Source organism: Pithys albifrons, chromosome 3 (assembly GCF_047495875.1).
Source record: "Pithys albifrons albifrons isolate INPA30051 chromosome 3, PitAlb_v1, whole genome shotgun sequence".
NCBI lineage: Eukaryota > Metazoa > Chordata > Aves > Passeriformes > Thamnophilidae > Pithys > Pithys albifrons.
Window position 1 is genome coordinate 18,696,581 of NC_092460.1, and position 27,969 is coordinate 18,724,549.

Here is a 27,969-nt window from a genome sequence, read left to right on the forward strand (position 1 = left end):
GGCGAAGGTGCCGGTGCCGTGGCGGGTCCGGCAGCGCCGCGGGGGAAGCGGAGCCGCCTCTGCGGGAGCAGAGTCCGGCCCGGCCGCCGCCATGCCCGGCATCGACAAACTGCCCATCGAGGAGACGCTGGAGGACAGCCCGCAGGTGAGACGGGCGCGGCGGGGCAAGGAGCGGGCCCAGCCCCTGCTCGCCGGGCCCAGCGCTGCTTCCACCGCCGCTCGCGGCCCCTGCAGAGCCCCGGGACGGCCGGATGGGCGGACGCGGTGGACGCTCCCGGCGGCGCGGCAGGAGCGCTGCCTGCACAGCCGCTGCTGCCCGTGCCCTCGCCCCGCGCAGGGGTCGCGGTCTCGGCTCGTCCTGCCCGGCCCGGCCGTGCCCCGGGGCGAGCGGCGGGCCAGGGCCGGGCCGGGCCCCGCATGTGCCTCACAGCCCGGCCGGACAGCGCCCGCCCCCGCCGCCTTCGCGCACGACGCTGGTGTTGGATTCCTCCTGAGGACAGAACCTGTCTTCGCGTCCTAAAACGATTTTTCTTGTCTTTGTTACTAAAACCGCGTTAAGGTTTCGTGGGTGCATGGGAGAGCAGGTGCAGGGTGAGGTCGCGGCCGTGGGTGGTGCGGGCGGGTAGCACGGGGAGCCCCAAGGCCTTTCCTTGCCCGGCCCCGAGTGCCGCCCGTGCCGGGGCTGCCCCGCACTCGGTGCCGTGGCTCTGAACAATAGCGGCTTGGTTCCATTGCGCTGGTTTGTCTCGCTGGCAGCAACACCAGCAAGGACTTGTGCTGCTCTTCTTGGAGATGGGGAAAAAATTTTACAATGTATTATAGTTTACTGCAGCCTTTTGAGTTAAGATCCTTGTTCTGATGCACAGTTTACATAGTGGGCAAGAGGTCCTGTATTGTAATAGCATCTGTATTGGTAGTTCCTTGATCCTAAGAAGAACTGTGTTGGTAGTTTTAATTCCTTGGTTATAGGAAGAAAGACTTTCACTTGCTTAATAGGGAATTTTAAACCCTTAAAATGATGGTCACTTTAACAATTTTACATCAAGGGGAGGGATGACTTAGAATAGGCATTAGAAGGCCATGCAGAAAGGGAATTGTTGCTTTCCCAAGCACAGTGCCCCAAATAGCTCAAATACTCCCTGTGAGATGTGAGCTGGTCTGTAGTGTGTCCTCTGGCCCAGGGGCTAAACCTGGTGTTATCTTAAGAAGAGGAAAAATTTTTGAAAGGGTTATAAGAATAATGATTTAAAAAAATTATCTCCTGTAGCTCTGTTCTCAGTAAGGAAGTCAGGACTATTCGTATTTATAGGAAATGTCAAATGTAAGATAAACTTAGGATCATCTGAGGACAATCGTTTTGCACATGCAAAAAGGTTACTTACTGGAACGTAATTGTAAATTCTAGAATCCTTTGAGGTTATTTGTGATACAGACTAGAAAGCCTAATTCAGCCCAATGAGTTCGATGTGCTTAAACAATTAGTTTTGCCAATATAGTCTTCTATTTTAGGTAGAAAATTTTACATCTTTCAGTCAACCTAACATTTTGGCAACCACCTCTCAGGGGAACATAGCAAGGATTCTGTAGCTTTCTGTTACATTAGTCCATTTCTGTTACATTACTTGATTTCTATTACTTTGAAATCAGTGCAGTGGAAATGGCACCAAATGTTGCTTGAAGAAAGCAGAACCCTCCTCTTGAGGAGTTGCCATGACTGGTGCATTCATGCTGTAATACTGAAAAAGCTCATCAGCCTGGGCCAGTGTTTGCTGATGAACTATGGCCCAGAGTGCAGACGTGTTCCAGACACAAACTGCAAGTATGTAAACATCATATCAAACTTACTCTGTGTCTGAGGGAAGGAAAGGCTTTTCTAAAATTTCAAACCCCATTCATTTCCTGTTGTCACAGGATAAAAATCTAACCACTGTGTTGTCAGGCCTAAACCAAATGCCAAGTTTACAGAGTCTTTTGCTATGCAAAGCAGAGCAATTTAAGTATTAACTTAAGACATATATTACACACATACTCAGTGTATGTTTAGAGAGGGTTTCTGCTCAGACTGATTTGCATTCCCAAAGCATTGCACAACAAAAAACCCAAGACTGTAGCACAGGCTCTTGCAGCATTACTTGTCAGTATATATGATGGTATAGAAGCCTTAACAGTACACTGACTTCTGACAAAGTGGTTTCTTTGTGCAGCCTCTCACTGCTATTTTCCTGTTGACCTGCTCATATACATGGGTTGAAAGAATCCTAAAGAACATGCAAAATATGCAAAGTTTTACTAGAAACAGGAGTGAACAGTTCCTCTAATTTTCTGCTAAGCAATAGTCCGCCATAAGGGGTTTATAGTTTCAGTATCCTACAGTGTCACTTTAAGGCTGAACATCAATAACTGACTTTTTAACATAAAAAACATAGAAATGCTTTTTTTCTTCAGTGTTTGGTTTTAAAGAGTAAGTATAATCCAGAAACCTTACATGATACTTCTTTAAAATACAAGTTTAGGTTTATTTACGTTCAGGTTTAAAGGTTGTGAGTATATAATTCAGTGGTTATAGTACCATGTAATTGTTTCTGTTGCATTTTCCTGTCTGTCTCCTTTAATGGGAGGGTCACAGCTATTAGGGTGACACATGTTGCCACACCTGGCAGAGATTTGAGTTCTCCACCTTTTTGCTCATCTATCCCCCTTTCCACTTGTTTTCTAAGCTAGAACCAGCATTAAAGTTATCTATTGTGTTATGTTGTTTGATTATACTTTTAATATTTAAATATCCTGTAGGTATTATATAGCATGATGACATTTGTGAGACAGCCAGGCATCTAATTCAAGTTAAATAAAAGAACTTCCTGTCAAAATAATGGTCAGATAATATTCTTTGTACTCCTTGATTATCATTAAAAGCAGAAAGTCAGAGAAGTAGCTGAAAAAGCCCTTCATCCTTCAAGGGGAGATGGATTAAAGGCTTCAGTAATTTCAAGACAAGTCTTTGACATAGCCAGAATTCCCAATAACAACCTCTTCCCCCAACTCCTATGCAGTATGATCCATGCTTTTTGCTAATCTCACCAGAGAGGTTGTCCTGGTGTCAAGACTTCCTATGTCAGTCTTTTCCTCTTCCCAGGCCCCATTAGTTCCTTCCCTTCCTCTTTGAGGAAACTACAGTTATTCAGCCTGGGGCACATTAAGAGTATTTCCAATTTCAAGTGTTTAACAATCATAATTTGGGAAAACAAGAACCCAATTATGTACTTACAATTCTTTCCATTCCCTGTCTAGACATCAGTTTGGTGTAAACCTAAAACCAAAGCACAGTCCTTTTGCTAAAACATTACTGAAGTGTTTCTGCTGTGGCTCTTGCAGGAGATACCCCTGTTTCTCCATCCAAGCATCCCAACCAATGTTTTAGGTTAGGAAAAGCCAGCGGAGCCTGTGCAGAGTTAGAGGTACATCCTCTGCTCTTCCCCACTGGAGTTTCTGTCTTGGTGGAAGGAAACCATTCGATATCCTCCTGCTGAGGAGTGACCTTGCTTCCAAGTGCGAAAAGGATGAACACAGAGAGAACAGAGTCAGCATCTCATTTAAGCTTAGGGGCAAATTATACCTTAGCAACCTGATTGCCTTTTCATCCTGAGCCACTCATTTCAGCACAGGGAGAGCAGGGAATCATCACCTTGGCTTACACAAGAATTCAGACATGGTCTGTAGTAACATTCTTCTGGCCAAAAGGGAGACGTTCAGACTGACCTGAGTGGAAAAACTGGCTGAGTAGGTGGGGTTACAGATAGAGATCAGTGTTTGGAAGTCTAGTAGGTGGACAATGAGGTTTGATGTCTGAGGTGGATGCTGTTGAACACCTTCCTCAGTGATGTGGGCAGTGCAATAAGGGACAGTGATCAGGCACAAACTGGGGGTGACAGCAGCTAAAGACAGACTGACAAGCCAGGGTAAGGACAAAAGGACAGATCTTTTCACTTCCTTTCTCTGGTGAAAACATGTGTCTTGAGGGCAAACAGATGTAGGATGTGTTGTTTGCTTTGGTGTTAAGTTCCTCAACCTTTTGATACAGAATTGGTGGTTATTGCACAGGTGAATTACAGGCCCAAGCACACCCAACAACTCTGTTCATGCAGGTTGGGCAGTGTGGGAAAGCCACAGCCGTTACTTGGATCTCAGTGCAGAACCAACGTGTATTCCTGGTATGCTATTTAATATCAGTCATCTGTACCCTTTTCCTTAGGGATGTACCATAGTGGGTCCGGTGGTTTCCCACAGTTTCAACTTTTGTCCATGTCCCTTAGTCCTTTCCATTCTGAAAATGTATTACCCTGGAGAGAGACTGACAGTAGGAGTGAGGCTGAGCTTGGGTATCTCTAAGATTCTTTGGCATGCAACAGGTATCGTCCCTGTGAGCAGTGTTGGAGCATTTATAAACTTTCCATTAATGAGACCTGAAACAATCATATTTAACTCTGAAATTCCATTACATTTAAATGCTGCTTTTCTAACTCTCTGTGTTGGTGTTTTGGCTGTTTGATTGTTACAGACCCGCTCTTTGCTGGGAGTCTTTGAAGAAGATGCTGCTGCAATATCCAACTACATCAATCAGTTATTTCAAGCCATGCACAGAATATATGATGCACAGGTAGTGCCCATTTAATTCTTGAATGCATTAGAAAGCTTTTGAGCCACATTTCATGTCTCTTGCTTTTTTTTGAAATTATTATAAGAAATATTTTTTTTTCAGTTTCCACACTCTTTAGAAGTGAAAGAAAATAAGAATTAATGATTTTTTTTCTGTAAGGGAGTGGTAAAGACAATTCTTGTGATTTCTTTTTGCAACAGAATTTCCTATGACAAGTAAAAAGGTTTTCTGAGCAAGTAGTTCTATTGTGTTTCCCAAGTATTTCTAAAATATTATACACATTAAATGATCTTTGTGTATATAGTAGTATGTACCAAGTGGGAGATTGTTTTTTACCCACATTATATTCATGTTTCAATCATCATCTATAAATAATTACCCTTTTATACCAAAACCAATCTATTTTGTGTGTTTTTCTGAACAGTTGACTTTATGGCTATGTTTTTAATTTGTATATACTTGAACTGCTTGACTTTTTTACTGATTTTACTTTTTTGTCTTTTTTTTCATCAGAATGAATTAAGTGCAGCAACTCATCTGACTTCAAAGCTTCTGAAGGAATATGAGAAACAGGTACTGTGTAAATCATTGTTGTCTTTGTGTGGTCAGCACTGTGTATGTTTGTAGTCTTTTGTCTCCCAGAGCACAGCATAGGTTGTATTTAGGTTTGGTCCATGTAAAATGAACTACTGCGGTTGGTGGTTCAAACCTTTACCAAAAGAATCTACCATGTTTATATTAGTTCTTCCATGTAAACCAGAATGAATTCCTCTTACCATGAAGAGTATTAATGAGTTCTGAAACACTTTACTTTTGGAGCAGTGTTTTGGGACTTGCTTAGAGTGGTTCTCTTTTGTTTTTATTTTATAAACCTGTTCACCTTTAAGTGCTCTAATTTTACTAGTCACAGAATAGATTGCATAGCAATCTGCAACTAACAAACATAATCTGCTCTGGGAGAATAATTCCATCTCTGGAAGCAAAGACTCCTCAGGAGCCTGTACTATGAAGGGTTCCTTATTTGTAGCTTTGCTGCTGGACCCCCTTTTCTGAGATGCACATTAAAAACAAACATTTGCAGCTTTTAGGAGGCTGCTGCTCCCTCTCCTCTTTCTCTACCTAATGTCATTGTGTCTTAGCTGTAGTATGTTTTAAAATAATGGAATACCTAATATATTCATAGGCATGATTAATATGGTTTTGTGAATGGCAGAAAACACTGCAAACAACTTAACTCTGTATCTTCTCTCAGCGTTTTCCACTTGGGGGAGATGATGAAGTCATGACTTCCACTCTGCAGCAGTTCGCAAAAGTGATTGATGAGGCAAGTGCTTCTATTTGCTTTGCTTATGTTGTCATTTATAGACTCTAATTTGCTTCATTGTTGCAGCCTTTTTTAAGACAGGAGGTAAAGAAATGGCCTTCATTTGGTCGACAAGGTAACACTGAATTGTGTATGGCAGCATCTATTTAAAGTTAGGTAACCTGAAGATAAAGAATGAGGATGCATTGTTGGGAAAGAGTGTAGTTCAACTTACTGCAGATACAGCCTGGAACATTCCACAGTGGCAGCAGGTGACTGTTTCCATGAGGGTGTTTGTATCGCCTGATTTTTGAGGTACCTGACTGACAAAGGAGCCTCCTGCTGTCTGTGTCTCACTCTTAGGAGACAACTGAGCAGCATTAAGAGCTGAATCAGGATTTTTGCTGTGATCCCATTCCTCACTTTTAGTGCTACTTAAATAGTCTTTTGGGAGGAGGAACACATTTTGTCCTTAAACTGTGAAAAATCGACTGTGAGGTAGCTGGAGGGAGACTGGAGAAATAAACTGACTGCTCATCAGAATGTATGAGGCCACCTTTGGACATGACCCAGTAACTTGTAATAAAGCTCAAAAAGTCTGGGCAAAAACTGAACTCTAAAGGTCTGTAAATAGTTAGTGGTGAGATCTGGAACCTGGAAAAAATAGCTGCAAAAAAAGGAATGTGCAAAATTTAAGTTGTACACCTCATCTTTGAGTGAAATTATTGCCAACCTATCATGATTGAATTTGGTCTGAGCAGTGTTTTCCTAAGATTTCCTTCTTTTTCTTGTCTTTTTCAGCTCAGCTCTTGCCATGCTGTACTTTCAACTCAGCTTGCAGATGCAATGATGTTTCCTATTACCCAGTTTAAAGAAAGGGATCTAAAAGGTAGAGGACTTGACCAAACATTGCTTTTTATCAACAGTAGCAATAATAAAAATGCAGCATTTAATCTCCATAGCTCTTGTTTCACTAAATAAAATATGCCACTTGTGTTTTAGCTCTCAAAGCATGCATCTCCCCATTAAAAAAAGTAAGTTATTTCTATTCATGAGAGTATTACAGTTGAAGAACTTAATGTTATTTTTGTTTCAACAAAGATATTACTTACATTATGGAAGCACTTCTGTTAAAGATGAACACTTTGCAGCTACTGAAAAACATTAGGAAAGAATAATTTTCAGGCAATTTGCATTTTCAGGGAATACTTGTATATATTATAATACCATGACATCAGTGTGATTGCTGGACTAAACTCAAAGTGCCAATGTTGTGGTACTTACTATATTAAGAGTTGGTGACATGATTCTTCAACCCTGCAGGTAGTACAGGTCATTTCTTATGTGCAGGCATAAGGTGCTTCCAGCTTCTTATTTTTATAACAGTTGTCTTGTTCTGGCTGGTTTAAAATCATAAAGATGCTGGAGTTAATGGACTGGTGTGGCAAATAGATTTTAAATACAAATGGTAAGAGTTAAAAGCAAAATAACTTCAATATCTCTATTGTGAACATTATAGAGTGGGTATACCTAACACATGAATGTTTTAAGTCTAAATTGAAATAAAATTGTGAGTCTTCTGTAAGTCTTCTAACTCTATGATTTCTTGGAAAGTACTTCTTTGGCAATAGTTTGCTGCAAAAATATGGATTACATAGATTATGCTTTTTGAGCAAGGGATTGTGAATAGCCAAAATCTAATTTTACTTCTCAGAACCTGAAAAAATCTCCTGTTAGTACTTACTGAAGCAGCATCCCTGAGGCAATAATCATAAAATAAGTTTTCCCACTGGACGTTTTTCGCCGCCAGCTGGTGGAGTATGGAATGACACTGTACTTCTTTCTGGACTTCATTGGCATTTCCTGTACAGCTTTTCCATTTGTTGTATGTGCTCTGCCATAAAGCTGTTGTAATATGACACAAACCACCGTTGGGATCAGAACAGGTGTAAGGTGTTGTGCTGCTTTGGTTCCTGTCACAGTGAGACTAAATAACCATCTAGAACATGATTCATGTCAGGGAGGGGGAATCACAGTGGGGGTTTGGGGTTTGATACTTCCTGTCTCCTGTGCTTCCACTTCCCCAGCTCAGACCAGAACTTGGGCTGGTGACACATTTGTATTGATGACATCTTTCACAGACTTTTGAAAAGAAGTTCCTCCTTACATTCTCACAGTGCTGTATTTTTTTGGAACCAGCCACAGAAATGGTATCCAGGCCCCAGCTCAGAGCAGACTTGCCTGGCCCTGTAGTACCTGTGCTGGTAACTCAGTATGGTACAAGGTGTTAACTACAACTGCTCAGAAGTTCAGCATTACATGAGAAGCCTTAATACATGACTGTTATGTTAATAACAACTTATTTAAATTGTGATTTGTTGTTTTGTAGAGATACTGACTCTAAAAGAAGTTTTCCAAATTGCAAGCAATGGTGAGTGTAAAATACTTCATCTTACAGATATTACAAGACAATGGTATTATTGTAGATTGTTTATTCAGAAACCTAGTGGAGTTAAGCCTGTAGGCCTTAAGGTGACTGATTAAGGTGTGATTTTTTTCAGTGATATTTAGGCACTCAGCTTTCCTTGGTTCACTTGTAAATCCCTGCTTTGTGAACTGAACTGTCAAGGCACATTGACAGTTTGTTTTACAATACTTAAAAGGTATATATGATTATTAAATAATGTGGGATTATGCTACCAAAAATACTAAGAATAGTAAGGTGCTAGCTCACTTACTGAAGTCAGGACTGGATGAATAATCAAATTTTACCTCCCTGAAATGAGTCTGATATTTCTGTTCCCTAATGTCAGAAGTTATTTTTTTAGCTCTACTACATCCTTGTAGAGAACTTACTATTTATAAGATTCTACTTGTTTGAGTGTAAATTGCTTCATTACTTTAGCAGCAAAAAAGATTAGATACAGGTTTTTATAATGTATTGTCTCTACTTACAGAACGTTTTTGAAGAATAATACTTGTTTAGGGGAATTTATAACAATTTGGCAACATTTGCCTCTGGTTGGAATCTTTCTTCAGCCCAAGTATTTGTAGCAGTGAAATGATTATAAATAGACAAGAACAATTCCTGAAGGTGTTAATATGACAGAACTTTGCGTTTGTTTATCTGTGCAACATAGTGATATAAAAGGTTTTCTTCTCTGTTTCATAAGTCATTAATTTATGAAAATGATCGTAAGTTCTCTCTTGATTGCAGACCATGATGCTGCCATTACCAGATACAGTCGGTTGTCAAAGAGGAGGGAAAATGAAAAGGTTTGTAAAACAAAATACTTCATGTAAAGATTTTTAAAGGAGATAAGAAACAATTTTCATCTTATATGTATGATGCAAGATCTTGTGGCAGATTCTATGTGACATTTGATAGTTTGTTTTAGCAGCCTAGACAGAAAAGCAGGTTCCCCAATACTTGCCTATCTTGTAACACTGATAATGCTTTAGGATTAATATTATGATGCCATCTTCAATTTGGTTTTGTAAAGAAATAACCATGCTTTCCATGGAGAAAAGAATGCTGTGTTCGTTTTTCATGTATCTCACGTATAAATCAGAGAAGCAGAATTGCAGAGTAAAATCTGCAGTTGCTGGTGATAGAGGGCAGAACGTGACTGTGTTGTTTTTTCCATGCTGTCTATAAAGCTGTCCAGAAGGCATGTGACCAATGCCAAGTCTCAGACATTCATTTTTTCCCCTCTCCTGTCTGTGTCTGTTCAGATCAAGGCTGAAGTTACAGAAGATGTATATACCTCCAGGAAAAAGCAGCATCAGACTATGATGCATTATTTCTGTGCATTAAATACTCTCCAGTACAAAAAGAAAATTTCTCTGCTGGAACCCTTGCTAGGATACATGCAAGCTCAGGTAATTTCAGATTCTGAAAGCTGTAGGTGTAAAAGTAGATGTAAAAGCACTTCATGAAGGTTGATGTACTGAAATTCATTGCAAGATCTTCTGCAGTCCAAGGAAGGAAAAAGAAAAGATGACGTACCTGAGACATTCCCTGTAGCTGCCACAGCTGCTGCCATGAAGAGCACTGGTCATTGCACACTCACTGCATGAATCTCATCATCATGATATGCCCTCACTCCCATCAGAGAGTCTTTCAGGAAGGTCTGGTGACAAATATAAAGGTTAATCCTAGCCCAAAACCAAGATGGCTCAATCTGATACACTGCCTAAATTTTCATTGCTGTGTACTTGATTCTCCTGATGGGAAGAGCTGATTGGAGCTTTCATGCAGGCAAGTCCCCATGGAAATGCACCTTCTCAGTTACCCTCATTCCTATGGCAGCTCTTCTGAAATGATTAATCACTAAAAATCACACCACTACTGCTTTCAATCAAGAGCGTGGAAAGACTGGAATGCTGAAAAACATTCTGGCTTGTTTTTGCTTAATATAAATAAGGCCATGATTGGTTTGAGGACAGGTAAAACAGAAAACACAACTATGATCAAGTTCTTTCAGAGGATTAATAGGTGTTTTCAGAAGTACATCATCAAGTATGGAGGGTTTTCTTAACAAGTCAGACTTTACAGCATCTGGCACTGCCACAGTGACCCAAGTAAAAATTCACTTCTGCACAGTCTGAAAGCTTTCCAAAGACAAGAACTCTTGCTGCTTTTTGAAACTTTGCAGCTTGTATTTGAGAACCAAAGTCTGCATGTTTTGTGGCACAAAGTAGATGGTGCAGCCTGTTGTTCAGGTGCAGCTTTTTGCTGGATCTGAGAATATAAGGGCAGGGCCGTCCCCTGTGACTTTCTGTTCTGAGATTTCTGATGGCTAAACTCGATTTAGCTTTGTTGGGAATGAGAGATGAACCAGATTTCTCTGAGAAACTTAAACTTCCTATGACTTCAATTGTTAATGTAGTTTTATTAATGATTAAATTCTCCATTCTCTTTTTCTTTTTTTAAAGATAAGCTTTTTTAAAATGGGTTCAGAAAATCTAACTGAGCAACTGGAAGAATTTTTGACCAATATTGGCACAAGTGTACAAAAGTAAGTGGTTTTTGTTGAATTTTGAACTTAAGACTGTTATTTTCTGTGTTCTACTTATTCATAAATGACCTGTGTTAATAACACATTATTTATCTAAGTGTTCGCAGGGAAATGGATTGTGAAGTAGAAAACATGCAACAAACCATAGAGGACCTGGAAGTAGCAAGTGATCCACTGTATTTACCTGATCCTGATCCTACAAAGTTTCCTGTGCACAGAAATCTGACACGGAAAGCTGGCTATCTCAATGCAAGGAAGTAAGACTAACTTGGCACTTAGAAGTTCCAGAATATTTAATTTTGGGAAAGGAAAGTTGAAAAAAGCTGAAATACTTTTTATTGACAACTACCTATGCTGATTTTACATTCTTGGCTGAATAAGTCACATAGGAGCTATTCTATTTCTGTCTTTGGACTTCACCTAATTAGTATTAAATTCATTGTTACACTAACAAGGTGTCATTTGGATGCAAAGCATAGTTATCCTCATTTTTGTCTAATCTTGCCTGAATTTTCACATCAAAAAATAAAAGTTCATGAGAGTGTAATTTCCCTGCATAATAACAGGAAAGTAACAAGATTCCACTTAATCAGGATTGTTCTGTAAATATCTGTTAAAACTTTGGGATTCAAGTTATTAATACAAGATCATAAGGTTGATATAAACAACGTAAAACATTCTCTGCTCACTGAGTACCCTTTGAGCTTCTGAATTTCATGCAGCAGCAACAGCAGCCTGTTGTCCATAGGAGGGAGCTGTTTTTCAGTTACTAAAAATAAATTGTAACACTCAGCGTGTTTTTCTGCAATTTATATAATTAAGGAATTTTAAATAAGGAATTAAAAAAATGGAGATTACCTTTCCAACAACAGTTAAAGGAAAATACCACTGAATGAGGCATGAGTTTCTGTGGTAGAACCAATTGCAGCAGTTAATATTACAGACTATCTGAGCAAAAAGGGAGATTAAACTGCAAGTGTTGTTGGGTTTTGGTTTCAGATTCCTTCTCTTCTGTTATTAGAGAGAGTGTGAGAAAAGCTAACCAAAAAATCACCCCCAAAAACCTTCAAACAAACAACAAAATACCCCAACGTGCTCTAAGCAAAATTTTGGAAGTCTTGTTGTATGGTACAAAATACTTGGAAACCAAAGGTATCTTAGATGACTAAGCTAGTTTTTAACACAAAGTTCCCCAAAACTGAGTCTTAACAATGTAAATGCAGAGTTCAGAGGTCTTACCAATCATGTTGGTAATGCACAGAATTTGAATATGCATATTGTGTCAAGCTGTACTGTGAGAGCTGATCATCAAAGCTGAAGTACTTATGCCTTTTTATTCTAAATTGTTTCACATAATTTAATAAAGCAATTATCACTATTTTATGCATTCTTTGCCAATCAATAGATTTAGCATGAAAAAACCAACAGCTGTAATGCTGACCTAAAACATTAACTGGGGAATGGTTTGTTCCAAGTGACTTTCAGCTAAGCTGAACTCCTAATCCTCTGACTGACGACCTCTTTTTATCTTTCAGTAAGACAGGTCTGGTGTCTTCCAGTTGGGAGAGGCAGTTTTACTTCACCCAGGGTGGGAATCTGATGAGCCAGGCCAGAGGGGATGTGGCTGGGGGCCTTGTGATGGACATAGACAATTGCTCAGTGATGGCTGTGGACTGTGAGGACAGAAGGTACTGCTTCCAGATAACATCTTTCGATGGCAAAAAGTAAGTAGTCTTGCATTGCTGTTACCTGTAAGTAATGCTGGACTCCCTAATTAAGAAAAGAAAAATGGTCTGCCTTCAGCCAGATTATAGCTTGATGTAATTTGTGGATGTTTAGAAGCAAAATCTGGATGTCCTTTTAACTTTGTAATGTCTGGATTTTTGTTTTTAAGCTCTATAATGTAGCTGAGTCGTATTTCAGAATAAGATTATGATAATCAGTTCCCAATCATGTACTACTGCATTTTGTAAGTACTTAAGTATTACATGGCCACAATTAGAACTTTGTTCTTTTCCTGCTTTCAGTTGGAATGAAGCCATAGGTTCCTCCCTTCCCCAGTTAAATGTTTATTCAGCACATACACAGAATCTTCAGCCTTTTGCAACTTACTGTTCAGGGTACAAAGATGAAATTGGAGTTTTCTTGCTGAATGTATTTGTGAGACATTTTAAATAGACTAAGTTGTTTTTTCCATTCTCCTCTTTCAGGTCTTCAATCTTACAGGCAGAAAGTAAAAAGGATTATGAAGAGGTAAGCCCTTAGGAGGTTCACAGTGAGTTTCTGTTGCAACAGGAATGTGTTCGTACCCACAGCTGGATGCTGCATATATTCCAGTTAGTTTTCTCTTTCAGAGAAGAGCTGAAAAGTGAGGAACAGGAGCAGGGGGTTTTCCAGAGCAGAGGGAATAAACAGACTCTGTGGATATTTAAGATGCAAGAAATGGGCAAACTCCACAAAAGTCAGATTGAGTCTTTTATAATGTCTTGAGGAAACAGTGTCATCTGCAGAACAGAATAATGGCATACAGAGAAGCCTTATTTTTTAAAATTTCTTAGAGTTATGAGTTAAGCTTTCTTTTGTTTTGATCATTAGTGTGACTAAAATAATTTTTTCAGGTAAGGTCTGACATTGTGAATTGCAGCATGCAGATGGTAGTGAATTTAATGACAATCTGAGTGTGCAGAATCTTTGGCTCTCTGAAATTACAAAGCAAGTAGAAAGTGCTGAAACTACCAAACTCAGAAATTTAATCATGTTTGTTAAAAAAACATGACAATCTTCTTCTTTCTTTTTCAGTGGATATGCACCATAAACAACATATCTAAACAGATATATCTGAGTGAAAACCCTGAGGTAACTTTAAAATGTGTCTTTGTCAGTAATATGTTAAGAAGTAATTAAGTAAAATTAAGAAGAGATCATCTGGATATAATTGACTAACACAGAATTAAGCCAAGTACTTCCTATGTGTCTAATATTAAGCTTTACATGGTATGAATGCATAGAGTCCACTCTCTCCTTAATCTAAATGCTTTTATAGAAAGCATTAGAAATACATGACCTTTATATTTGGTGTAGCCTTTTGACATCTTCAAGATCCTGTATTTGTATACAATGCTCTTTTAAAAAACAATATGTAAATATTCAGATGGATACATTCATTTCTCAGAGGGAGCTGCCAGTCTTATGAATCTTATGAACATAGCAATTTTGTAAAAAAACCCCATTTTTCCTTCATGCCTTTTGGCATGTAAGAGAAACTTAGGTAGTAGATAATTTTTTTCACTTGGACAATTTGGTAGGTAAATTAATGCTATTTATATGGTTTACATTTATATTTATATTGTAAATTCATATTGATACAAACGTACATAGTGACTTTTACTTGCTAAAATAGGGGAACTGGCCCCACAAAATCTGTTGTTTTACAACAGAACATTTCTATATGAAGTGTGTTGAAAGTGGAATTGTGTTCCTGGATGTCCCTGCCATGGTCTGAAATCGCCATTGCTCATACTCTGCAGGTGAGAGCTGTGGGCACAGCAGGCAGCTTGTTGGATGATAGGGGCATCCATCACTCAGCTCCGTGACTGACACCAGGCTCTTGCCAAATGATCTGGAAGATCATTTGGTGAAATGGAATGTCATGACAGGTTTTGGTTTAGGAACTAAATAGAACCTTGTAGGTAATATGAGTACTTGGCTGTCTAAGGTAACTGTACAGATGAGAAACAAACCAGTTGGAGTGCAGAGCTCAGTTTCCCACAGCACGTGTTCTGATGAAGGCAGAGCTGAGGTTCTGTTTACTCCTGGCATAAATGGGTGCAGCCCCTTCAAATCAGTGAAGGTGTGGTGTGTTCACACCTCTTAAGTTAGAACTTTCTCCTCACTTCCCAATGCCTTTGTAGCCATTCACATTTTCTATGTCACACACTCCACAAAATGTTGCTTCATTGCTGTCTCCTCCTACATTTACTTATTTTGCCAGACATATCATTGGGCCTTTTCTCTGTTGCTGTTTTTTATTAATGGTGACAGTAAATTAACATCAGGGTTTGTGTTCCAAGAAAAAAATAGAAGAAATACTGCAGCTGTGTAGTGAAAATTTAAGAATGCAAGATTCTCACAAAAGGTTGAGTTTATAACTTCTGTCAATTGCATATAAATAAAATTAAAATCTGAAAGCTTATTTTGAGGAGAACGTTTTCAGTTATTTCCCCCTCTCTGCACTGCAGGAAATCGCTGCCCGTGTCAATCAGTCGGCTCTGGAGGCTGTCACTCCATCTCCCTCCTTTCAGCAGAGGCACGAGAGCATGAGGCCAGCTGTGTGAGTTCATGGCTAGAGCACATCTCCGAAGAGAGTCCTGGATAGAGTTTGGGTGGGGGAGGAAGATCCAGACAAACCTGCAAATTTAGTTCAGCACTAAACCTTCAATAGGCTCAAGGAACATTCCCTGCACTCACCTTCCCAGTGCTGTTCAGCATCCATTGTTCCAAGTAATCCCAGAGCAGGGGGCTGACAGCTTTGGTGGTTGTATCCTGTGTCTGGTTTGTTGTGTGATTTCATGAGATTTTTCTTAATGTATCCAACTCCTGGAAGAAGACTTCAGATTGCATTGATTGTAATATTGATGTTAAAATAATCTGATGCAATTATTAACACAAGTAGTAACTTTAACTTACTTAAATTAGATTGCAATGTAGACTCTGTTTTTGTTTACTATACCCTGATCTTGACGGTTTTTGTTTTGTTTTACATCTAAGTTTTAGAATATTGCATTGGTCTCCTCTGTGGTTTAACTTATTATCAACTACGCTGAACTCAGACCCCCTCATTCTGATTTTTGGTTTTGTTGTAGACAATCTCGTCCTCCTGCAGCTCGAACCAGCAGCACCGGCTCCCTGGGATCTGACTCAGCAGCTTTATCAGCACTTTCCTTGGATTCACTCGTTGCCCCTGACACTCCCATACAATTTGATATAATATCTCCAGTTAGTGAAGATCTGCCTGGCCAAGCAAAATCTTCAGGGCAATCGGGCAGGTAGGAAATACAGAGAGAAATAAAAAAATCCTGAAGTTGATGTTACTTACTCAAAACCGGAAAACCATGTTTAAGCTGCAGCTCTGAAACACACATTGCCTTCTCCCTGACTCACGTCACAAAAGGCACAGTGGCCAGTGAAGGAAAACAGTTTGTTTAGTTGTTACATGGAATTGTTAGAAAAGGTTTAATTAGATGCACTGGAGTCAAGGTGTAGGTTGTTTTGCAGCAGCTTTTCTTGCTTTAACAGCCAGTGCTTTTATTTATTGATTTATTTTAATCTTTGGTTTCACAAAGTATTTTCCTTTCCTATTGCTTGCTCACCCAGCAGCTTGGGTTATTTCCTCTTGGAAACTCAAGAGAAATTTGGTAGCCCTGCCTCCAGGTGATGATGGCATACGATGACACTCTTCCTAACCCAAAAGGTGAGTGAAAATGATCTAGGCTTCTAGAGTGTTCCAGATACATCCCAAAATGTTTTCTCCTACTTGTTATTATTTTTGAGTGGGAGATTTACTACAAACCTAAGACCTGTAAATCTACACTGCATTTCTGGAACTACATCTACAAAATTCAGATGTTAAGAAAAAGTATTTGCAGATCAAGATGCTCTTAACAACAACAACAACAACAAAAAAAAAAAAAGCCAGAGAGCTTAAATGTGTGCCTCTAGTCACAGTAATGTGTTAAATCCTCTAGAAAAATATTTTAATTTTCAGTTTTTTCTTTTTATTGTTGGTTGGTTTAGCAGGAGGTGTCTCACTAGATCCTTAAGAATATATTGATCTAAAATAGACTTGAAGTGTATTCCAGGAAGTGGAAAGTTTAATACTTTACCTAAGTTCATGTCATCAGTTACAATTCTGTTCTAGAAAATCCTGTTTTTTATAGCAGAAATGATAGAGTTGTGCTCAGCATTTTCAATTAACCATCACTTTGAATAAATCCCTGCAGTGTTTGTACAGATAGGCTTTAGAAATATTATTAAAAGAATACTTTCCTTGGTTTCTGAACTGATGACATGTATTTAAATTTTATTTTTGCCTTTTGAGAGATCCTGTGAGATTTTGCATTTATTGTTCCAGTTTAATCTTAAATGACAAGAAAATTCGGAGTAACAGAAAATGCTGATAAAAAGAATTTACTTGTAGTGTATTTAACCAGGTCAGCATTTAAGGGGGTGGTTCTTGATAGAATCCATTTTATCTAAACATTGTAGCGACATCAGCTTGACTCCAGAGGTCTGTTTAGAACAGTGCTATTGCTTTAAACCAGACTTCTCTTGAACAATTTTTGATCAGGTGACTGATAAAGTAAAGCTGGTAGTCAATCTGACATGGAACGGGACCATTTTTTTTCTCTTAGTTCTGGAACTTACTGTTGGAACACTATTGATAGGTCACACCTTCATTATTCCTATATAAAACCTAATTTGAAGTTTATTGTACCCTTGCCAGTAGCTTTTCAGCTACCAGTTAGCCAAAGAGAAAGGGTGATTTCTTCTTTACAAGTTTTAAATAAAATGTCCCCATTTCCTGTGTTCTTTTCAGCATTCCTTCACTGCTTTTGAAAAATGTAGACTTGGAAGCCTAGAGTATTTTCACTTCTCTTTGTAACCAATAGCAATTCTGTCTTTGAGAGCCAGAAATAGCCACATTTCTCTTGAACCCTCTAGGAGTAAAACCCCAGTGATATTTTCAGAAAGCTGCATTTGAAACAAACTCAGTGACTTCTCTTCAGCGAGTAACTCAGCACCTTGAGACAGTGCTGAGAAGGGGGTGCTCCTGAAAGGACCAGCTTTTGGTTGTGCTTCCTGAAGCTGTTCCATGAAATTTCATCCCCTGAAACCACACCTTTCCAAATATTAACAAGGTTTTGATTTGGGCTTAATTCAAATATTAAAAAAAATACCTTGTGAGCAAAGCTTTCTGTGGCAGCAATAGGACAATAATATCTGGTGTTTGTCCCATAATGGGGGCCCTCAAATGCAGCAATTTATGTCTCACTCCTGATTCAATTGCCTGTCCTTGTGATTCCTGGTACTCCAGATCCATGTTCCTCCAGATGACAAGTCTGTGAACTCATTACATGTTGATATTTGACACAGCATGAGAGCACTACATTATCCATGAGTGGTTCCTGTAATTCTGACTCCTGGTTTAATGTTTTCGTTTTTTAATAGACGCACAAATCCTTTTGGTGAATCTGGAGGCTCAAAATCTGAAACAGAAGGTAAAACAACAATTTTATTTCAATGCAAAATCTGTATCTTCTCTTCTAATTTAACACCAGTTTTAGAATGCTTGATTGCATTGCAATGCATTTGACCAGTCAAGCTAAACCATACTACTGTCTGAAAGTCTGTTGTAAAAATAATTGATTGCATTTTTTGTATTCACTAAACCAAAGGAAGAGATGTGTGATGTGATGTAAGGTTTAGTAACTGTACCTCTAATTGAGTATGAGCAATTTTTCCAAGTTAGGAGAAGTTTGGAATTTTCCTGACTGCAGTCCAGTTTTGATTTTGAATGGGAAGCCTACAATGGAGGTTTTGTTCAATACTTTTCTTTTTTCTTAGATTCAATTCTTCATCAGCTATTTATTGTAAGATTTCTTGGCTCTATGGAAGTGAAGTCTGATGAAAGCCCAGATGTTGTTTATGAAACGATGCGTCAGATCCTGGCAGCTCGTGCCATCCACAACGTTTTCAGGATGACAGAGTCACACTTGTTAGTCACCTGTGACTGCTTAAAGTAAGTTTGCTTCTTGACTTCTACTGATAATTATTTACAAAATGATATCCTTTCACTTTGGTAAAATTTACTTTCTGGTTTGTCTTTAAAACCAAATTTTTAGGTTAATTGATCCACAGACACAAGTTACAAGACTACGAGTAAGTAACTTTACATTTTAAGATAAATACCCAGCAATGTAATTCTTCTGCTTTAAAACTAATATTAAAATCACTGATAGCATGAGATTTTCAGTCAAATTTCCACAGAAACTAGGAGACTAATGCAGACATGTAAAAATAGAGAGAAAACCACCTGCTAATCAGGTTCAAGGGGTGTGATTTCAATAAGTCAGTTTGGCTTTTGAGACCCCCTTTCCCCCATGTTCTCAGAGGGTAAAATAGTAAAGAAAGAGCATAAAGGTTGGAGTCACATTAGTTCTGAAGTTCAAAAGGGTGTGTTTGGTTCTTCAGGTTTTTTTTGAGTTTTGTTTTTAATGCATAATTACATTGAAGGTGTTGAATGGTTTCTGGTTTGGTTTCTTTGTTTTCTCTTTCTTTATAAAAAATTCACTTGAAAGGAATAAGTTGAATTCTTTTTAGGATAAGAAATAAGGCCAGCTTAATTCTTCAGTAATAGCAGTCTTTGATTTTATATTTCTAAAACCATTCCCCCTCCCCCTCTTTATGCACAATTTATGGTCTGTCGTTTAATTTCTTTGTATTTTTTTGAGGCTCTGAATTATTTTTAATTTCCATAAAAGGAAATCTTAAGCATGTGAAAAATGTCATGATATTTCAGGGAGCACTTTTTTCTTTCTTTACCTTTGTGACATCAAAAGTGCCCCAAAGCTGCAACCTTTTACAAGTGAGACACATCAACTTAGGGCACGTCTCCTGTGCTAAATGCAAACATTTAAGTTCAGGAAAAACTTATCCCATGAGTTTATCAGCTGTAGTAGGGGCTTTCAGAATTGTAAAATTTATCCTTTGGAAGTCTTAAAAAGATGCATTTGAAGTCTACCCTCTTTGGGAATAGGAATGCAAAGTAGTTTTCACATAACAAACTCTGAGGGTATGTGGTTTGTTTGGGTTGGGTTGTGTTTTTTTTTCTTTTTTCCTCCCTCCTTTTTTTTCCTTATGTAATTCAGGAGAGCTGAGCTATTGGGAGCTTTTGAGGAAACAGAGCCTTTACCTGGCACTGAATATTGGAAGTTTAATCCCACATGGAACTAGTATGAATGATTAAAAGAAAATACGAAAGGAGCATATCCACATTTAGGAAGATGACTGACTTGCATTGCAAATGTGGTCCCCATTTCTTACCTGGAGTGTGTTTTTAGAAGTTTGCCTGTCTTTTGAGTAATTTAATCCTTGCTGACTAATCTACTGTTTGTATTTCATAATTACATGTTTGGTCAGGTTGTAACTTCTTGTGCTGTGCTTGTGCCTTCATGATGTTGATGGTAATTAATGTGCAGTATATTGAAACCTCATAGAGAAAATGTTTGGACCCCGCTTTAATCTCTCCACATTTGATCCTCTTGGCAGTTCCCTTTGCCCAGTGTAGTTCTCTATGCTACACACCAGGAGAATAAGCGCCTCTTTGGATTTGTGCTTAGGACCTCAGGAGGGAGAGCTGAGAGCCGCCAGACTTCCATCTGCTATATATTTGAATCAAATAATGAAGGGGAAAAGGTATTGCTGATGGTTATGACTTGTATCAGTTTTGAATCTGGCATGGATTCCAGGATGTTAGATCCACTCAAGCTGTCTAAGGGATTTTTTGTTTATGTACTGAAAAACACCTAAGTCTGTCAGTTTAAGTACCTCTAAGTGCTTTAGTTTGCTGTTATATCTAATTTGGGATGCTGGCTTAATTTTAAAGGCACTTTGATTAGCCATTTTTTATTATTTCCTGTTTGTTTTGTGTTTAGATTTGTGACTCTGTTGGACTGGCCAAACAGATAGCTTTTCATGCAGAACTGGTAAGAATCTGTTCTTACATTTACTTGTGAATGGAATCAAGAGGGTATATTTAATATGTGTAATAGAACGTATTTGCAAGATACTTACAAATGCAGTAATACTGTTGTGTATTTTAAGGGATTTGTTTCCTGGAATTTAAACTCAGATAAAAACACTGACTTAGGTCTACTGTGGAGCACCATTCAGTGGAAGATTTAGCTTTCCACCTTTAACAATCCTACCAGTCCTTTAAAAGAAGAATAATTAAAACAGTAACGTTGCAGCCTTGAGCAAGCTTGTATTAATCAGTAGTGTATCAAATGTCTCAGGTTGTTACTTACTTTATTTACATTTTTGCCTTTTAGGACCGAAAAGCATCAGAAAAGCAGAAAGAAATAGAGAGAGTCAAAGAGAAACAACAAAAGGAACTGAATAAACAAAAGCAAATTGAAAAGGTATGTGTCATCATTATTTCTCAGTATTAATTCTATTCAATTTCCCTTACTGTGCTCCACTATCATACTCGAGTATGAGCCATTAAGTTTGGAAAAGATCTTGGAGATCACCAAGTGCAACCATTAATCCATCACCGCCAAGCCACTGCTAACCCACGTCCCTCAGTGCCACAGCTACACGTCTTTTAAACACCCCCCGGGATGGTGATTCCACCACTGCTCTGGGCAGCCCCTTCCAGTGCTTGACGTGCTTTTGGTGAAGAAATTTCCCCACAAATCCAATCTAAACCTCCCCTGGAGCAACAGGCTGTTTCCTTTTACTGTATTGCTTGTTACTTGGGAGAAGAGCCAGATCCCCACTTGGCTACAACTTCCTTTCAGGCAGTTACAGAGAGTGATAAGGTCCCCCCTGAGCCTTCTTTTCTCCAGGCTGAACACCCCTAATTCCCTCAGCTGCTTCACACCAGGTGTCTCATTGTAGATGAGGATGCTGTTCTGGCCTGCTGTGCTGTGTGGGCTGGAGGTGCAGCTGTGTGATGTGGCAGCAGTTCTAATAATGCAGCTGCTGAAAGGTGAATGATTTGGTTTCCTTTTCATGCTTTTAATTCTCTCTCTACAAAGCTGTCCACTGATAGTTTGGTAGTTTAGAAATCTTAATAGTGGTATCCTGTGTCAATTCCAGATGGCTTTAAGGGTAATATTCTCCCCCTCTCCTCCAATCAGGACCTGGAGGAGCAGAGCCGGTTGATCGCTGCTTCCAGCAGATCCAACCAGAGCAGTGGAGAAGGACAGTTCATAGTCCTGAGCAGTAGCCAGTCAGAAGACAGTGATTTAGGAGAAGATGGAAAGAAGAAGAGAGAATCTGAAGCCTAAGGCTGCCTACTTCATTAAAATTGGAATCACTGCTATATCTAGTGAAACAGCACAAGTTCTACAAGAAGTGAAATGCAGGTGGTGGGTCTGTTGTATTATAGAAAAGACTTTTCAATATATAGACCCTATCATGCCTTGATTTTTTCTTTCTCAGTTAAGTGATTTCCATTTTCCTATCAGTATGATTTCTCTTCTGTATGCCAGATGAACCATGTTTATTACAAATTTATGTTTTCTCAAGGCTTCTCTGCAGTATGGAAAAAAATGTGGGTTTTTCCCCCACTTACCTCTCTGTGCAATTGACTGCTTTTGAAGCAAAACTTAAAACTCCCATTGGGCTTCAGCAGTACATGAAACTCTTTCTTTCACTGCACTATGGAGAACACCTTGCTAGAAACAACAGTGGATTTCCAAAAAGACAGTGCTAAGCTTTGCCCAATTTGTTGCACATTACTGTTCTTAGATTTAGAAAGAAAATCGTTATTAACATCAGTGAGATGTGCAATAGTTCCAGACAGAAGGATCTTTTTTGTTTCGTTTTGCACTGTATGATACTGTATGGGGGGGTTTTGGTGAATATAATGCTGAAAGACTCAATAGGAGAAAAAGATACTGTCAGACCTAGATAAGAGCTGATGAGATGCAGTGGAACTTTGCTGCATGAGGAAAAGCATTCCTCATCAAATTATAGGAGTAATGTATATAGCCTTGTAGCACAAGTGCCATGTTCTTGGTTTTTCCCCAGTACTTGGAATAAAAAGCTGTAAGCCTTCGAGTTCACTTGTATAAACCATGCCTAGAGTTGCAAGAACATCTTGAATTCCATAATTTGAAAAATCTTCAGCATATGTAAATGCCTTGATGCCAGTACACTACACTTGCTGACAAGAATTGAGGCTCTGTAAGTCTTTTTATAGAAAGTGATTTTGCAAACAGAATTTGCCATTTCTGAAGTAAGAGATGATGCTCATCACACATTCCAGAGTTAATCCTGGAAAGCATTTTTCAAGCAATGTCTGTTTACAGCTTCTAATCTGCACTCCATATTCCATACCCTGTGTAATATTTATTTTGTATAGTATTAGATGTGCATTCACCTTTTGATCCAAAAGAGAAAACTTGTTTGAAGAGAAATATTTATTTTTGCACTAATTACTATAAATATTAAAATCCAGTGGAACAGAAGATAGCTTTCTAATAGTGGCATGAAAATAACAGGATATGTAGAGAGAGAAGAATATACTTATACTCCAAGTTATAATATAACAGTTATGAGTGGTTTACAGTTCATTGCAGGGCATTTCTGGTGTTCAGGAATGGAAGCAATTTTCAGAGTATCTCCCAGCAGCTGGTGACAGCTCAGCTCTGTCATAGCTGGAGGTGCTCAGTGCTGATAAAGTCACTGAGGAATCTCAGGTCATGTCTGTAGGTGCCCAGAGGGGTCTCCTCACACAATTGGAGTGCCCTGCACTGGCTGAGGTGCTGGAGATGGGCCTGTGTGTGCTGGAGCTCACAGAGAGAAGGGCAGCAGTGCCTGTCCTTGCAGCACTGGGGCAGGATGAGCAGAGATGGAGCAACAGGAGCTGGAGCAGCTCCCGGCACATGTCGGTGGCACCACAGCCCAGGGAGGGGCTGGAGCAGCCTCCAAAGGGGTCACAGTATTTGTCGCAGTACAGGGGTCACAGCACCCCTGCTGTGACCAAGGAGGGGGAAGCTGAGGAGCAGGGAGGGTCCAGGTTCTGCTCCTGAGTTAGGAGCCAGCCCCTGTTCAGGGCATTTTTCAGTCCAGAACAGCCAGTCAATCACTTGCAGAAATACCTGCTGTTGCTGGTGCCCAGTGAGGCCAGAGGGTATTGCCCTGTGGCCAGATTTGGCTACCACACAGTCACATGGACCACACCAACCTGTGGCTTCTTTTAAGAGAGTGGCATTTTTATTTCATATCTAGTCTCTTCAGCTCCCATCTTTAAGAGATTATATCTGTTCTTGCCCATAAAAATGTACAGAGAAGCTGCAAATCCAGATTTTTCCCTTTTTGGGCCTAAATCAAGGCTTACAGGTATTGGTAATGCAGCTAGTTTGTCTCTGCAAATTGTTCCAGTTCATGTTTCTTTGGTTTTATTTACTCATATTTCTGTTTTCTATCAAATAATATCACAGCATAGCTCAAGGTTACTGTGTATGACTTGTGTCTTTCTAAAGTACTTACTGAAGATGAAGTAGTTCTGAAAAAGCAGGGAGAGCCTGTGAAATCAGTGATGTCCAGTGTCCAGAATCCAGTCCCCAGCTTGTCAGGGAAGGGCCTGATTGTGTTAAACACCTGAGCTGCAGCAGCCCAGGCTCCAGAGGAAGATGGGTAATAGATGAGCACTCTCCCAACAAAGCATTTCTGATGTGTAGCCTGTTTTGCATTAGCCTTACTGAAGAAATGTCAGAAAATGGAATTACTGTATTTTTTGTTGAACCCTACCATTACTGTTTTAGATCTAAGTCTGCAAAGATGAGGAAGAAAGGAGAATGAAGTTGGCAGGTGAATTTACCATCATACAGGATTTTTCAGATTTAGTAACACATGACTGGAATTATGCCACGAAATGTAGTTTCCTAAAACAGACAGCATAGGAGTGAAGTGTGTTTCAGTTGTGTTGGCTGATTCTCATCTTAACCACTAAAAGGAGAAAAGACTGAAGAGAGTGGTTAAAAAAACCTGATTGTTTTGCATGAACAAAATGAGGGAATTGGGTTTTTGCTTATTCAGGGGAGTTTCACTGGTGTAAAATGAGAGAGAAGGTACAAAAGCATCTGGGATAATGATGAAAGCTGCAGGAGCCACTGGCAGGTCAGCAGAAATGAGGAAGTCAGACAGGAATGGTGTGTTGAGTTGGCAGCCTGGTGAGAGTTACTGAGCTTTGCCTAAGGGGAGGATCACACAGCTCTGTAATTAGAACCATCTCAAGGCAAAAATAGCTGCTCAGGCATTATCCATGGCCTCCTTCCCAAAATAAATAAATATTTGGTACCTTTTCCCTAGGAGTTTTGGAACTACTTCCTTAGAAAACAGTTTTGTTAACTAAAAAAAAAGAGATCCAAATGCTTCATATATTCCTTGAGCATGACTTTTAGTGGGAGCACCTCATGTTCTGCTGGGAACTGCTGTGGTAGGATTTCACCACCTGAGCATTATTGTAACTAAGTTACTGCTTGGTTTCCTCTCCTGTAATTTATTTCTCCTGTTAATTATTTCCTATTCCCTTTTACTCAAAGGCTGATCTTACAAGTACTTCCAGCTGAAGCTGTAGTTTGCCTCATGTGCATCTACTATTATTTCAGTCGCTCTTGAAACTATTCTTTGAAGGCTGTGATTTGAAGTGACTTTGTGCAGGTGCAGAATGGGCAGTGGTGTTCAGGACTAACCTGTTATGTTGCTAATTGCAGCCTCAGAGCTCCTGCCACACTTGGATCCCTTGGGTAAAGGGTGTTCAGCTTGTCACACTGTAGATTTACACACTGCAGAACAAGCAAGTCTTGCAGTCAGTTGTTTCAAGCTACATACATTCCTTATGTATGTAATGGCATGTATATACAAACATATCAAGTGTGCTTAGGGGTATGCATTTTATTGCATTATAGATAATACCTGGCACTCCTCTGTGGACAGTGGCAGATTTGGCCAAGTCTAAAGAGAGGACAAGGCCAAAGCCATGCATGTAACTGGTTACAAGCAGGTAGTGTAAAGTCATTTGAATGTCATAGTCTTACTTCCTTATTCTGTTTAGGTTGGAAATTGTATGAAGACAATTTACTATCTAACAGTAAAGTAATATTTCAGGGTTAAGGAACATTATCCCCCTATAAAGTTGTCAGATTTTGTCAGATTTCCTCTTTATATGGATGTGTGTGTGTGGCTCAGCTTCGCGAACGAAGATTTGGGAAGGGCTGTCCCCACGTGGGTGTGCCCTTCCAGCCTGCGCAGTGGATTTTAGATGAGGCTCAGTGTGCGCAGAACTGGCCCCACCGTTTAAGTCCTGAGGTTCATCTGCCACGGCCGAGCAAGCTTGGACAGTGACAGTGAAGTCCTCAGGACTAGAACCTACAGCACCCGGCATTTCCCAGGAGGTCTCCCATCCAAGTACTAATCCGGGGCTGACCCTGCTGAGCTTCCGAGATCTGACGGGATCGGATGTCAGGGAGGCATTTAACTGCCTCTTTAAATGGATGTAAACCTGAAACAGCTGAAGCCATTTATGAAGCTATAATTTATGTACATTGATATAAAGAAGTAAATTTGACTGTGTTTGTTTTAAATTCTGGTTACTTAGTTGCACAGAATTTGGGGCAAGCCAATGGAGAAAACTATGTTATGATACAGTCTCTTGTTATTTCAGAAATAATTCACATAGAGGAAAAAAAGCCTAACACTGCTTAGTGAATTTAGTAGAGATACTGTTGAGTCTACAGTAAGAGCTGATATTTTATATTCTTTCTCTATATTACAGAAATTCTTGCCAGCTAATTAGTCTCCAAGGCTTTTCTTTTTAATCAAGCACTAAGTTGACTTTTTTTTCCCTTGCCACAGTGGTATCTAAGTTGTCATGACAAGAATAAGTCAGTGTGTCTTTGTGAATGCACTTGTATTCCTAATGAAGTTTATATTTCAAGCAAAGAACTTTGTACAATCTTTCTGGTCATTTTTATAATAGAGTGGAGTGGTCAAATTCTTACAATGATGTTCTGGAAAATGGTCCTGTTCTGGTGAAGTGGTTTTTGCAATGTTTGAGACTGACTTGCACATTTTCCCTGAATAGCTGTATTAAAAAACACCAATGGCATATTTATGTCAACTCTGATTGTTGTGTCTTAATCTTGGAAACATGGATAATAACCATATTGTACCAGGGCTCCAGTCAGCATTTTGTAGATTAAATAAAAGCTTAACTATAGTAACTTTATGGGTGGGACTTGTACTGATGCAAAAGCCTCCTGCATTTTTCTTAATACCTGACTTTCAGGCAGTATTATTATTGGTGACAGGATGTGTTCCCCTCCATTAAGCAAAGCTCTAACATGCAGTGATCTGCTTCTGTTGTCAAGTGTAGCTCAGTTCTCTCCTTTTTCATAGTATTAGCCAGGTGACCTCAGAGGAAGTTGTTATACTTGGGAATGCTGATAACTCATTTTTGCAACAATCCCAGCCTGCAGCCAAGGGGGAGCTGTGGCAGGGGCTGTACAGGACCCAGGGTGGTGCTGCCACAGAGGGCAGGGACAGGCCCTGCAGGGCCCAGGGTGGTGCTGCCACAGAGGGCAGGGACAGGCCCTGCAGAGCCACTGCTGTAGGAACAAGAGTCCCCCGGGGCAGAGGCTGTGCCAGCACGACACCAACGTGGCTACTGCACATAACAGCACAGGCTTCATTAGGCTACTATATGATAAACACCATGTAAAAAGCCATGGGTCATAACTACATTATGGTTAAATTTGTATTTTATAAGGTTTGTAGATTTTTCTGGGGAAAAGCAGACTTTTGAATTCTGTAACTTCTGTCATAAAGATGCATGTATAACTAGAAAAAAAAATCTATGCTTACTTGATTATGAAGGAATAAATACTACTAATGCCAATTGTGTTGATGAACTTTTTTTTCTAAAGTATTGACTGATATCTGCCATCTTTTTAGAAAGAACAGGCATGCTACAGGTATTCCTAATACTTCTGTAAGACTTCCTAAAATGATAGTGCTCCAGAAGCTTAAGCTGCTGGGATAAGCAGAGGTTTCTGTGGCTTAATTCCATTCCATTGCCTAGAATGTGGATTGCTTAATTGGGTGACAAAAAAAAAATCTACTTAAGCTGCTCTTCAGAACTTCACCCTAGAACTTCACAAATAAAAACTGTTTCTTGTCAAAAGAAGCCGAAGTACAAG

The 27,969-nt window shown here is 39.5% G+C and overlaps 1 protein-coding gene across 2 annotated transcripts; it reads left to right on the top strand.

The window, feature by feature from the left end:
• Positions 1-27,662, top strand: APPL1 (adaptor protein, phosphotyrosine interacting with PH domain and leucine zipper 1). Of its 2 annotated transcripts, XR_011697335.1 has the most exons (23): positions 1-145; positions 4,556-4,654; positions 5,168-5,227; positions 5,907-5,978; positions 6,759-6,846; positions 8,347-8,388; positions 9,175-9,233; positions 9,693-9,839; positions 10,896-10,978; positions 11,077-11,235; positions 12,514-12,702; positions 13,189-13,231; positions 13,778-13,834; positions 15,217-15,308; positions 15,841-16,023; positions 18,206-18,255; positions 18,602-18,776; positions 18,880-18,916; positions 20,306-20,452; positions 20,692-20,742; positions 21,088-21,177; positions 21,901-27,316; positions 27,362-27,662. XR_011697335.1 is itself a non-coding variant. In XM_071550796.1 (22 exons), the coding sequence occupies exons 1-22, from the start codon at positions 92-94 to the stop codon at positions 22,048-22,050; spliced, it is 2,127 nt and encodes a 708-aa protein (XP_071406897.1). In that variant the 5' UTR covers positions 1-91; the 3' UTR covers positions 22,051-27,662. The 2 variants fall into 2 exon arrangements, 1 of the variants encoding a protein (XP_071406897.1); XM_071550796.1 differs by having other exon boundaries at positions 21,901-27,662.
• Positions 27,663-27,969: the final 307 nt, after the last annotated feature.